General features: G+C 46.5%; 1 protein-coding gene across 1 annotated transcript in view; it reads left to right on the top strand.

Moving 5' to 3' along the window:
* LOC144145320 (uncharacterized) overlaps nt 1-10,970 on the top strand; it is a 38,820-nt gene extending 27,850 nt beyond the window's left edge. Inside the window, exons 5-7 of the mRNA XM_077676890.1 lie at nt 1,124-1,262; nt 8,458-8,593; nt 10,803-10,970. Coding sequence (XP_077533016.1) covers nt 1,124-1,262; nt 8,458-8,593; nt 10,803-10,897 — 370 coding nt within the window. The 3' untranslated portion in view covers nt 10,898-10,970. The remainder of the gene's footprint in view (nt 1-1,123; nt 1,263-8,457; nt 8,594-10,802) is intronic.
* Nucleotides 10,971-12,686: the final 1,716 nt, after the last annotated feature.

Below are 12,686 nucleotides of genomic sequence, written 5' to 3'. Positions count from 1 at the left end.
CGGTGGGTTTTCCGGCTGTAGGTGACAACCTTTGTTTTAGTGGGGTTTAAAATTAGGCAGTTTTTCCTGCACCAGACCGATAATTCCGACACATCCCTCTGCAAGGCACAGCAGTCCTGAACACCGCTAATGTGCCTAAATAGTTTGACATCATCAGCATAGAGAAGAAAAGAAGAGTTTGTTAACACTGTTGAAACATCATTGATAAAGACAGAAAACAATAAGGGACCCAGCACGGAACCCTGGGGTACACCACTTGTTGCAGGGTAAACACTAGACTTTTTGTAGTTAACATCTACATAAAAGGACCGGTCAAGGAGATAGTTGGACAACAAGGCAACAAGGCTTGCGTCTACACCGGACTTAGCAAGCTTGTTAATTAATAACTGATGGTTCACCACATCAAACGCCTTACTGAGGTCAAAATAAATAACGTCCAACTGGCCGTTTTCACAAACTGCAGCCGAAGCCTGTGTCATAAAGCTTGCAAGATTTGTGACCGTCGATCGACCCGAGAAAAAGCCGTGCTGATTTGGTATCACAACGTTCTTGACGCAGGCAGCAAGAACTTTGTGCAGAGCTGACTCAAAGAGTTTTGAGGCGACACAAAGGAGTGAGATCGGGCGATAGTTAGAAACGGCTGACTTATCACCAGACTTAAATATCGGAAAAATTCGGAAAAAAAAATAATAATAATAAATAAATAAATAAATAAATAAATAAATAAATAAATAAATAAATAATGTTTATTCATTGTGCCCAGGAACAGCCTTGAGGTCTTAGTACTGGTGCACAGAGGGATACAAGTTCAAAACAATGCACGGCAAACGAGGACACGTCAAGATGAAGTGCAGACGATAAAGAGAGATAAGTAAAACAGAACTTTGACAAATATATGGATGAAATAAGAAAAAAGAGAAAATAATAATAATAAAAATCACAATAGTAAGAACAATTAAAAATACAGGAAAACAGCTAAGCAGCTTTCGGGATTGTGAAAAGAAACACGACCACCAGGATTTACTTACTTATTTTGTTATTTTTGAATTACGCATATTTTTTTTAGCAAAGTTGTCCTCGAAATCAGCGAGATCGTAATGCTATACAAGTCCATGCCGCGCAGGGAAAACTGCGACCTGGCCGGCCAGAAGCACCTGCGCCAGTTCTACCGTCGGCCGTCGTTTTTGCCGCCGGCCGTGGAGCTGACGCGCCCCAACTGGGTCATCGCGTCAAGCGGATTCGCCGGCCGCCGCTTCAAGCAGGTGCGAACAACGGCCAGCCCTTTACACCTGCCAACACACGTAACGGCCGCACAATGCGTGGCTTATTCCGTGCACCCCCAAGCTGCGCGCGCCACACTTCGGCGCTTTGCTACGACCGTGTTAGCGTCCAAGTACAGTAGAACGCCGTTAATTCGACCCCCTTTAATTCGGATTTTCGGTTAATTCTGACGTAGCGTCTGGTCCCGTCCATATCCGCATTGTTCTGTGGCTAAAGACTCTCACTGATTCGGACGGATTCGGCCGCAGTTCGGTTAAATTTGTACTCCCCAGCTAGTTCCGGTGAGGAAACAGCAGCGCATTCTGCAGATGCCGCGCTTTAGCTAATTCGGATTCACAGAAGAAATTAAAGGCGCACCTACAAAACTTCAAGATCAGAACAGGATATGAAAGAGCTTGTGTACATCTCGGAGGCACAAAAAAAAAAAATCGCGTGGCACTGGTTTACAACAAAGTGAAAGGCGGAATTCCCATAGCTGTGGCCATCAGTCTAGCATACTACTACGGCGACCACGAATTTTTTTTCATTTGTGTCATTGTGTCAGCAAACGACAATCACGGAAAAAAAAATAGAAGTTCGGTGATCTTGAAAGCTTTTCTCAGTTGTTATGAACGTACTCGCGATAATCGGACATTCGGACACTCGGTTCATTCGGACATTCTCTCCGGTCCCGTGAAATTCGAATTAACGGGGTGTTTCTGCTCCAGATGTTGTTCTTGTAGTCCTTTATTGATGAAGGAAAGGCCATGCGGCCAAAAGTAGGGGAGGGGGAAGGAGGGAAGGGAGGAGTAGCACAGTTAAAGAAATTATGTGTCCATGAAGGCCACGCAGGAGTACCCTTCAAGCAGCGGAGCCTAGGCTAAAGGGACACTGAAGTCATTTGTAAACAATGCGGGATTACGAGCGCAAATTGTAGTCCGGAGTCCCTAGGCCCTGTTTCGACCACTCTGAGCGCGTTTACGCGAATTTATTTAGCAGAAAAATCAATTCGAAAATGCTGTCCTCCTATCTTTACGCTCGCCCATTTTCTGTGGCGTTTTCGTGTGACGTCAGCAGGAGGGGAGCTGGCAATTGGCTGCGCTACTGCACGGCTCGCCGACCTTTCGCGACCGAGTCAGTCGGCCCAGCGTTTAGTCCGCCGGCCGCCGACGGGTCGTCGCAATTCGCTTGATCAGTTGAAACTAAGCCACAACACGTTCGGGAATGGACGAATGTGCCTTTCTTTACTTCGTTAGTTTGTACTCTGTATCTAGCTCCAAGTCAAGGTCGCTTCACACAAGTGCTGCAGCAGCGCACATGCGACGCTTCGCTGACTGGTACGCAAGTAGGAAAATATAAGGCCTCTTGAAGGGGGAGAAGAGTCAGCGAAGTCAATATAGGTACTAAGGAAGTAAAATCAACTGATATTCTTATCGTACAGCGTAAAGCTAGGGTGCGGGAAGCACTTTTTTGCGCTGTGCGAACAAGCACAGCGGTCAGCAGCACGACTACGCATCTGCGAACGCTTTTCCGTCTACGAAATGCAAATGCTAGACGTGAGCTATTGTGGAAACTCGGGGGACGCTTACTGCACGAGCGCAATACAACAAATAGTCACCTAAGCTGCTTGAAATACTAAAACAATAAAAGTGTAAACTGGTTATACATTATATAGCTTATATTTCCATCATCGGCATCGCCCCCTTTGTAGTGTAGTAGTCTGGAGCGCTAGGTATGTCGCCCGAATTGTTTTGCCAGTCACAAGTTCGAATTTCCGCGGTTACCTGCTTTTTTTTTATAAGTTCACTTTTTCGTTTTTCGCCGATGTTTTCTATACTGGGTTCACCTTTTTGGGGGCCGCAACGTTCATTGCTCCACGAACTAGTCCACAGAACTCGCGCAGGCTGGCCCTGGCGCGCTTAGCGAGTTCTCGTTGGCGTGCTGTTGCCATATGCACCGACTGCATGCAGGCAGTGGGCCCAGGCCAGAATCAACAGACCCTTGGACTGGTGCGAACACGCTTTTTACGATACAGGCATGAGTGAGGCAAGCTCCAAATATGGGGGAAAAGCGCATGCATTTGAGCGTCTGCGGGGACGCGGAGGGCGTTCATGCACTGCGTAGGGCTCAGCCAATGAATGCTACGATTTCAAGCCGTCCTGGGAGGCTTATCTTATGCATTTTACAGTCGACAACATGGCAGAAGCGCGGTACTACGATTACTGTGATATTGAGAATGCCCATCCAACGATGCCATCGGATGTCAAACATGTTGTTTTACAGAACCGAAACCGAAACCGAAACTTGTTTGATTGCTAACCTTGGGCATCGTCCAATCACGGTGCCCCCTCCTCCCAACGTCACAGCTTAGTTGGTGCGGCCGCCGCAAACCGCGCATGGTAGTTTTTCTTCTTTCGCGCTTTGTAAAATAATTATCGATTAGTCAACCGGATAAACGATGAAAAGTGTGCTAATTTGAGCCAGTCTACGCAGTGCAAGCAAAAACGGGAGCTTTAAAAAATCACTTCAGTGTCCCTTTAAGATAAATCATATCTTGTAAGAGCATTTTCACGACGGTCAGTAAAGCACTTCTTTGGGCTATAGTTGGTGCACGTTGAACTTAGGCTGGAATACGTTGCGCGGCTAAGGCTGCACAAAACACGGAGGGAGGCGAGGCACAAACGGTAAGGTGCAAACTATCGACTGTTTACTAAAGCGAAGCGTTCTATGTATGCCTCACTGATGGCGAAGTTGCTCCAAAACGCACTGCTGGAACGCCAACTTTCTCTGGTGGTGACGATGGTCGTGAAGTGAAAAATGGTTGAAACGCGGAGCTTTCTAAATCGAAAGCCAATGCCCCATGTCAAAGACCAAAGTCAAAGTCCAAAATCTAAATTGTTGCCCGCAGCACACACTGCTGGAAAGCCAGATTTCTCTGGTGGTGACGATGGTCGTGAAGTGAAAAATGGTTGAAACGCGAAGCTTTCTGGAATCGAAAGCCAATGTCCTAAGTCAAAGTCCAGAGTCAAAGTCCGAAATCTAAATTGTTGCCCGCAGCACGCACTGCTGGAAAGCCAACTTTCTCTGGTAGTGACGATGGTCGTGAAGTGAAAAATGGTTGAAACGCGAAGCTTTCTAGAATCGAAAGCCAATGTCCTAAGTTAAAGTCAAAAGTCAAAGTCCAAAATCTAAATTGTTGCTCGCAGCACAAACTGCTGGAAAGCCAACTTTCTCTGGTGGTGACGACGATGGTCGTGAAGTGAAAAATGGTTGAAACGCGAAGCTTTCTAGAATCGAAAGCCAATGTCCTAAGTCAAAGTCCAAAATCTAAATTGTTGCCCGCAGCACACACTGCTGGAAAGCCAACTTTCTCTGGTGGTGACGATGGTCGTGAAGTGAAAAATGGTTGAAACGCGAAGCTTTCTAGAATCGAAAGCCAATGCCCCAAGTCAAAGTCCAAAGTCAAAGACCAAAATCTAAATTGTCGTCCGCAGCACACACTGCTGGAAAGCCAACTTTCTCTGGTGGTGACGATGGCCGTGAAGTGAAAAATGGTTGAAACGCGAAGCTTTCTAGAATCGAAAGCCAATGTCCCAAGTCAAAGTCCAAAATCTAAATTGTTGCCCGCAGCACAAACTGCTAGAAAGTCAACTTACACAATGGGCTTCCACAAAGACACATCAAGCGCCTCAAGAAAAAAAAAACGTTCCCCGTGGTCGGTATCGCCGTTCGGCGCTTTCGGAATCGGTCCTGGGTCCCTCGCGCTATGAAGCCGACGTATATTTGAGTGCGCCATTCCGACACGGTCGAAGCAGTTTGGATTTCGGACTTTGAGGTTGCAAAGGAGAAAGCTTCGTTTTAACCGCCTTTCTCTTTAAAAAGAGGGGCTTTGATTTTTTCATTTTATATAGATCTCCACTTTCTTTTTTTTTCGCATCCGTATGCGAGGCGCGCTATAAAGAATAAACAGTTCATAGTTGGCGCCTTCTCGTTTGTGTTGTGTTAAAGTAAAACCTCGCCGGCGTTTAGCACTAAGCACATTGGGGCTTAGAGTGTATAGCAATGTAGAACTTCCAGGCTGCCTTTCCCAGCTAGCTTAAATGGGCTGTGAAGTCAAAATACAACCTTGTTTAATTTGAAATATCTAGGCTTCAGCACTTCACTCAGTTCTATTTCGCCTTTTAATCGGAAAAAACAAAAGAAGTATTGAAAAACTTTCAAATTTCGCGCTACAGTGACGTTTTATGGCCACGAGACACGTCATACTGGCCAGCACTGAAGACATAATTTTCAGCGTGTTACAGTCAACCCATGCAGTTATAGCGAACTGTAATACGCGCCGTGATTAAATCGATATAGCCGAACCCGCCTATAACAAGTTTCTTGTTACCCGCCATCCCCGCATGCAGAAATGAACACTATAAAGTATGTCATTACCATAAACAAAACAATCCACTTATTGCAACCAATAAAGCTACTTTCCGCCTTAACTGCCTACTTCGAAAAAAAAAACAGCAGTTTTTGGTTTTTACTTTCGTTTTGGTGGCGTCAACTAGCACAGCACACTCTACACGAGGCATCGTTTGAACCACTTAGATTCCGTGTCCTTCAGTATCGAAGCAATCTTGACATAGCACATCGTCTGCCAAAACCGCTTCATTAAGCATCGGATATATTGGCTTCCACTCGCGGCATCCTCCGCCTCTTCGGTGCTTTCCCCAGAACCAGCTACCATTACATCGGCGACGGTGTCTGCGTCCGAGGGGCTTACAGTGGCGGCAACATCGTTCGTCGACACTCAGGAAATCCTCGAAGGACGCTCCTTCCAGCACAGCATCGGGAGCGTCGGAGAGCTCTTCGCGCAGTTCGCCGATGCTGCCGTCTTGGTCCGGACGCACTGACTCGGCGGGTTCCGTCGTGACTCCCGCGCGTCGGAAACAGTTGCGGAAAGTGTCGGGCGTCACGTCGCTCCATGCGAGGCTCAACATCTCAATCGCGGCCGATCAACATCTCAATCACCACTCCGAGACCATGCATTTCGGCGGCAACTCTAAGCGCGCCGAGTTCGATATACAGTAGAATCTCGATAAACTGAAATCGCTTAAACGGAATTGTCGCTTAAACGAAACAGTAGCCTGTAAGTTGGTTGATGTAAACGTAAAACGTGACAGATAACGTAAAAAAACTCTCGGTAATCGTAACAAAAATTTCCGCTTCACCGGGTAAACGGAACTAGAAACGGAACTTCTTGCGAAACCCACTGGCATGAGAGTCAGCTTTTTACGGTTCCAGATGTGTCGTTTTTGTTGCTTTTTCTTTCACCATGTTTTTTAGCCTCGTTGGCCTCGTACGCCTCGTCTCGTTAGTGGTCAGCAGTGTTAGCACAACGAATGCAACATCGCAGTTCTTGTTCCAGTCGCTCGGCCTCAATTTAAGACGTCGAGTTATAAAGGAGGGCCCGGCTCCTCCCGCCTCGTTCATACAATCGTGGTGCTATTCGCGCTTCACTGCCGCGTTGCCGTCTTCTAAATACGGTGGCTCGTAAGCACCTGTGAAGTTGAGGCTTCTAGCCTCCGTGAAGAGGCAGTTGCAAGGACTCAAACAAAAATAATTGATGAATTTTGTAGTGCACAGCGACTCATTGTTGCCAAATCAACTTTGTGAATGCTGTGCCTAAACCTCTTGTAGTTTTCTTGCTTTCTGAAAAACTATCAGCTACATTCACATTCTACTGCTTAGAGTTCCATGAAATGGTATTAATAGTGTGTACGCACATAAATTTGCGCTTTACACATCTATCTCAATAAACGGAACTCCTGTTAAACGGAACTAATTTTTTCGGTCCGTTGAAGTCCCGTTTATCGAGAGTCTACTGCAACAGATGTGAACTATGTTACAAGGAATATGTTTCGCATGTATTTTTGTGACTGATTTGTTTTTGTTCGATATGTAGCACAGTTCGCTCAATCCGGGTTCGCTATAACCGGGCTTGACTGTAACTGCGCGCTAACATTCAAATGATGCGATCGAACGGAACCAGCGGTCACACTGCAATCGTCCAGTCACGTGTCTTAGCGATGGGTTAGTTCGGCGGCCACCAAATACACAACCAAGATTCTGTTACGTCATAGAAAAGTTGCCGGAAAGGGGCTAGGGAGGCGCCACTGATTCACATGTTATCTTTAATATCTCCACCGTCTTTTTTGAAGTTTGTGATAAAATTGACATCATTGTTATTTCGACAATGCCGTCTTTCTAATTAACAAAACTTGCATTGACCCTTTATTACCTGAAGCATTTCAACTGCCCAGCGTGTGCGGTTATCTCTTATATTGTTTTGCGGGAAGTTTTGACGAAAATTGGTGTTTATTTTTTGCTGAAACAAGCACGATGGCTTAAAGAAAGTAATCTCGAAGATGTGGCTGGTTTATTTGAAGCATACGAGGTATTGTTGGGAGCAGAGCTGGCTGAGTTAGTTCCACCAATGATAGTCGGGAAGGCGTCCTCTAGATGGAGGCCTCAAAAGTGTGGTTACGCGTGGTAAGGTCTGAAGCGGCTTCTTAGGTGCGAGTCGTGCACTTGATGAACGGCGATTCCTTGCAAAATGCGTGTTCGCAATGAGTGAGTAATTCATCGTACTAGCGAACATTAAGACAGGGACAAAGCTAAAGAGGAGACGAAACACACGCTAGAATTTCAACTAAGTTTATGCCACAGAAACAGGGAAAAGTAAAAATTTACATGATATTTTAAAGGGTTATCATAAAAACTCAGCAAAAACAAACAAAACAGTAATGTGGCCTGTGATATGAGCGATACTGTCTTGTTTGTTTTCGCTGTGTTTTATGATAATTAAACCTTTCAAATATCATGTACATTTTTGTTCTTCTCTGTTTCTGTGGCATAAACTGAGTTTAAGTTCCAGGGTGTGTTTCATCTGCTCTTTAGCTTTGTCCCTGTCTTAATGTTCGCTAGTACTATGAATTCCTTAGTTAGCAACCAACTCGCCAAACTTAGCACTATAGTTCACAATGAGGTAGCGGGACTTGATCCTTGCTCAAACATGCAGTACACGCCGTCGCGGCATAACCCTATTGCGCGTTTTCTTTTTCCAATGCGGTGGGATACGTCATGCGAGGCTTTCTACCTTACGTGGCAATAACGACGCGGGCATGCATGTGCACATTTTCCGTACAGCTTTACTTGGAAGAGCGAAGCCACTTGGTGTGGCTTGCCCAAGTGAAAGGTCTCAACTACGTGCGACTCGTGCCTGAAGACGTCTGTTCCGACATATGCCCTGAGCTGGAGCTCCTTTTAGAAGCACGAGAGATACGTAAGTACGGCGATTTTATGAATGCGAAAGCCTTGTGTGCCTCGCGAGTCGGAAAATCCGGCATTGTCCTCATAGAGTGGCTGGGAAATCCACTTGCTGCGCTCTGCAATTTAACTAAAAAAGATGAGCCACGTATCTGCTTGCGTCCCTGCAAATGGCGCTGAAAGACGATAACGTTTAGGCCGTCCCTACACCGTAACGTTTCCTCCTATCCCCGCTTTCTCCCTTCTTAGATTCACCTATCTCTGTACCGCTTCCCTGTTGCATTTACTACCCTTGGCTCGATACTACGTTTCCCATTGCCCTTCACACGATACAGTGCTCAAAAAGTGCCCCTCGCAGTGTGTTTGGGACTGCCGCTTTCCGTGGACATGCAGCTAAAGGACGTTTTAGGACCATGGGTTTTTCCCAAACGTGCTTTACGGGCTACAAAAGCTCTGATAGAGTACGTGCAACACACAGGTCTAGACCAGTCGCTGTGAATAACTCGCCGTTGCTGTGCGCATCAAGTTCTCGAACAACATCGCCATCATCTTCATCACGTCATCAACTGGCGTAGGAGGTTAGGCCTTTTAGCCCGGCTAACATCGCCAGACTTCGTTAAAGATCTCTCTCTCTCTCTCTCTCTCTCTCTCTCTCTCTCTCTCTCTCTCTCTCTCTCTCTCTCTCTCTATCCATTGCCCTCTTTGTCCTTCTATCCCCGCTTCGACCCTACCCGTTGCCCTCTCCTCCTCTTTCTTTCCTCCCCTTTCCTCAACCTTATCTCAATCTTACCCTCCTCCTACCCAAGTCCATCTCCCCCTCCACATTTTCTCCCTTTCATGTCGACACCCTCTCTTCCCTTCCTACTCGTGCTCCATTCACTCAGGTGATGTTGGCTTCCCTCCCCTTCCCCCCTCCCTCTTTTATGCTCATCCCTCCTCCCCCTTCAACGTGTCCCTTCTCTTTACACCCCCTTCTCTATTTACACCCCTCCCTCCCAAATGTTGCATTTACCAATTATTACTCACCCAACTACACTTCCCATTTCCTCCTTTTCCTGTTTCCACCCCTTTCGTTACACTTTTCTTTCAGGTAGCCACACCAATTTGCCTTTACTAGTATATATTAAGTACGTGCCTATAGTTCATACCACAAGCTACGTGCAGCACTGTGGAGGCTACATTGTGTTCAACAGCCCGCCCACTAAGGGGGCCTAACTCACCGCGAAGGAAGTGACAAAAGGCGCCGGAGACTTGCGGTCCCACCTGCCGAGAGGGGAGAGGGACAGGTCCTTTCAGGGCCACCTTCATGATGAGTTAGGCGCCCTCAGTGGGCGGACTGTTGAACAAAATGTAGCTTCCACAGTGCTGCACGTAGCTTGTGGTATGAACTTTAGTTAACTATGCACGGCGAATAGGGCAAGTCTACAACGAAATATCCTTCCTACCTCCTTCGGTTCTGAACTTTCTACTCGAAACTGGACTGCATGCCTTCCTATAGGCTCGACCACTCTTATCGCTCTCCTCACTATCTGTGATTTTCATACCCCCTCTTTCTCTTACTTTCCTACTTTCTTCTCTATTCCGTTCTTTAAACCTCCTTTCATATTCAGCCTGGAAAAAACACGTACAAAAAAAAAACTGTGGTTGATTCCTCTGTCGTAGGAATCGGTAAAACACTAAATTGAAATGTGCAGCGAAATCTGCAGATGGGCACGATTTGCAGGTCGGCAGGTGTCTTGTGGGTGTGCTTCATGAGCGACGTCCTGCTGGCGGGTCGCTTCGGCCAAGGTGTGCTGGCGTCATTTCCGTGACGAATATGACGTCAGTGAAATCTTGATGTATCCCGGCATAAAACACTTTCGTAGTAAAATATAAAATCCGAAAACGAACAACCCTAAATATAACGTACTCTTTAGTACTAAAGGTTGCTCCCTCGCAGCAAGACCCTGTGTGCAGGGGTGCACCCTTTACAGGCCGCTTGCTTCGTTGTGCTGATGTCATTTCCGTGACGGATATGACGTCAGCGAAATCTTCCTGTGTCCGGGAATAAAACACTTTCGGGTTAAAAATAAAATAAAACACAACCGCGTACAAATCTAGTTCCAATGTATTTAAAGGCATTTTAAAGGCAAGAACTTGTGCACCCGGCATGAAGGCCTCAGTGAATGCGCCCTCCTTTTCCCACGCTGCGTAATAACTGTCTCCGGTGTTTTTTTTTTTTTCAGTGACGGTCAATACCAAGCTATGGAAAGTGCTTTATCTTCCTGGGGAAAACTCGGAAAACATGGCCTTCGCCGCTGGTGGCCTGACTTCAGGCTGAAACAATTCACGCACAGTTAATTGATTAAGCTGAACACAGGACAATTAAAAGTAAAGATGACGACCAAATAAAGACGGACGTATTGTTTACTTCGTGCGTGGTTTTGGCATGACTGGTGGTGGTTGTTTTGGCCCGTGGGTGCATTCATACATCCTGCCTTTTCTCCGGTTTTATTCGTTTGCCTGCACGAAAACAGGAAACAGAAGGACGCAGGCGTCGATAGCGCGCGTGTGCACTGCACACCGCCTGCACTGGTGTGTGGTGCTCGGAAGAGGTTACAGGTAAGAAAATGCAGATCGCGTTGCTTTGCATCGTAATACCATAACCCGGTAATTAGGCTTAAAAAGTACGAGTATGCAACTCGTTGGTGGTAAAAAAGTGCGAGCTGTAGAGTTCTTCGCAATGCATTCCGACCCGTCGTAGCACGGACCCACAGTCGCCTCTTTCAGTCAATGGCACAACGCCTCACAGTGCACATGCACCTTGCGTTTACCGTATTTATTCGAATATAAGCCGAAGTTTTCCCCCCAAAATATGTAGTATCAAAGTCCTACCCAGCTTATATTCGACGCTCAGTATACATATGTGGCGATTTCTTTTACTCTCCAAACAGCACTCTCGGCTTATAATCGCGACCGCCTTATAATCGAATAAATACGGTACGTCATTTCAAGGGCGCCACACTGGTGCTCCGCAACAAAGACGAGGCAAGGAGGATACAGAGTTCTCGTTCAGGGACACTTTGATGCAGGATGTTCGATACTGTCGTTCCTTGTTATTTGTCGCAGAAGGTTGAATGTAAAATCGTAATACGCACACAGTTGAAACCCGAGTTCATCAAGTCGACAGGGAAGGTCAAAACTATTGTAGAAACTGGAAATAAGGCAAATTGAGAAAAGTGGCAACGTCTAAAAAATTAGAAATTGATTTGCTTCGTGAAAAATTCGGCAGAGACATTTGGGGCTGCATACGGGTAGGAAGGCGAAATCATTAGAGAGTTATAGCAAAGCGAAGAACCGGTGCACCTGTAGATGCGCACAACCATTGTTTTTCACCTCTGCGCATGCGCAGTAGCACCGACCGCCTACCGGGTACCGTACCGTCTCGCGGTGAAATGTTAGAGCGAAAGCCGTATATATGCCTCATTTTTTTGTAAAATCCGTCGTTGTCCAGATCGAAATGCTGAAAAAAAAATCAACGTGCCGGTCCACATCATCTAAGGAAGACACGCGAAACGAGAGTGCACATCCCTCGTGGTTTCATTGTGCAGGCTTCAAAACGCTCCAACACTCTATAGCAATGCCGGGGTTCAGCTTCACCTGAATGCATTCGAGGGACCAATTCGTGCCGCGAACGAAGCGAATTCAGCGAATACAGCAACGCTCCTGCCATTTGATTTGAAAATTGTGACTTCACATTGCGTGATGACACGGAGTATAGACAGAAATTTTGAGACAAATCGTGTGCTCGACATCGCCATTCGTCGAAAGTTCGTCGTTGAGCGCGCAGATAAATCGAGAGCGTGTATTGTGGTGAAGCCTAGCCACAGGATTGCCCTAGGGTGCACGTCATGAATGTGTGCGTGTCTTCCACCGGCGAGGAGGGTCTGGCTCCTGATTAGAGCCAACCACGTGGTTAAAGGGACTCTGCAACACTTCCGATAAGCGCTTTCTCTCTTTCCTTCGCGTCAAGAAGCAATGCTAAAGCTATTATAGTTATCTCCAGCGCTGAGCGGCACTGCGTGATTTGCTCGTCGCAGCAGATGCGCCTTCCGTTTCTCCTTTGCTTT

The sequence above is a fragment of the Haemaphysalis longicornis genome, unplaced genomic scaffold, assembly GCF_048455015.1.
Source record: "Haemaphysalis longicornis isolate Haplotype H1 unplaced genomic scaffold, Haemaphysalis longicornis Haplotype H1 scaffold_7, whole genome shotgun sequence".
In the NCBI taxonomy this organism is placed as follows: domain Eukaryota; kingdom Metazoa; phylum Arthropoda; class Arachnida; order Ixodida; family Ixodidae; genus Haemaphysalis; species Haemaphysalis longicornis.
The sequence above is the reverse complement of the archived record's forward strand: the minus strand, read 5'-3'. Positions and strand labels throughout refer to the sequence as shown.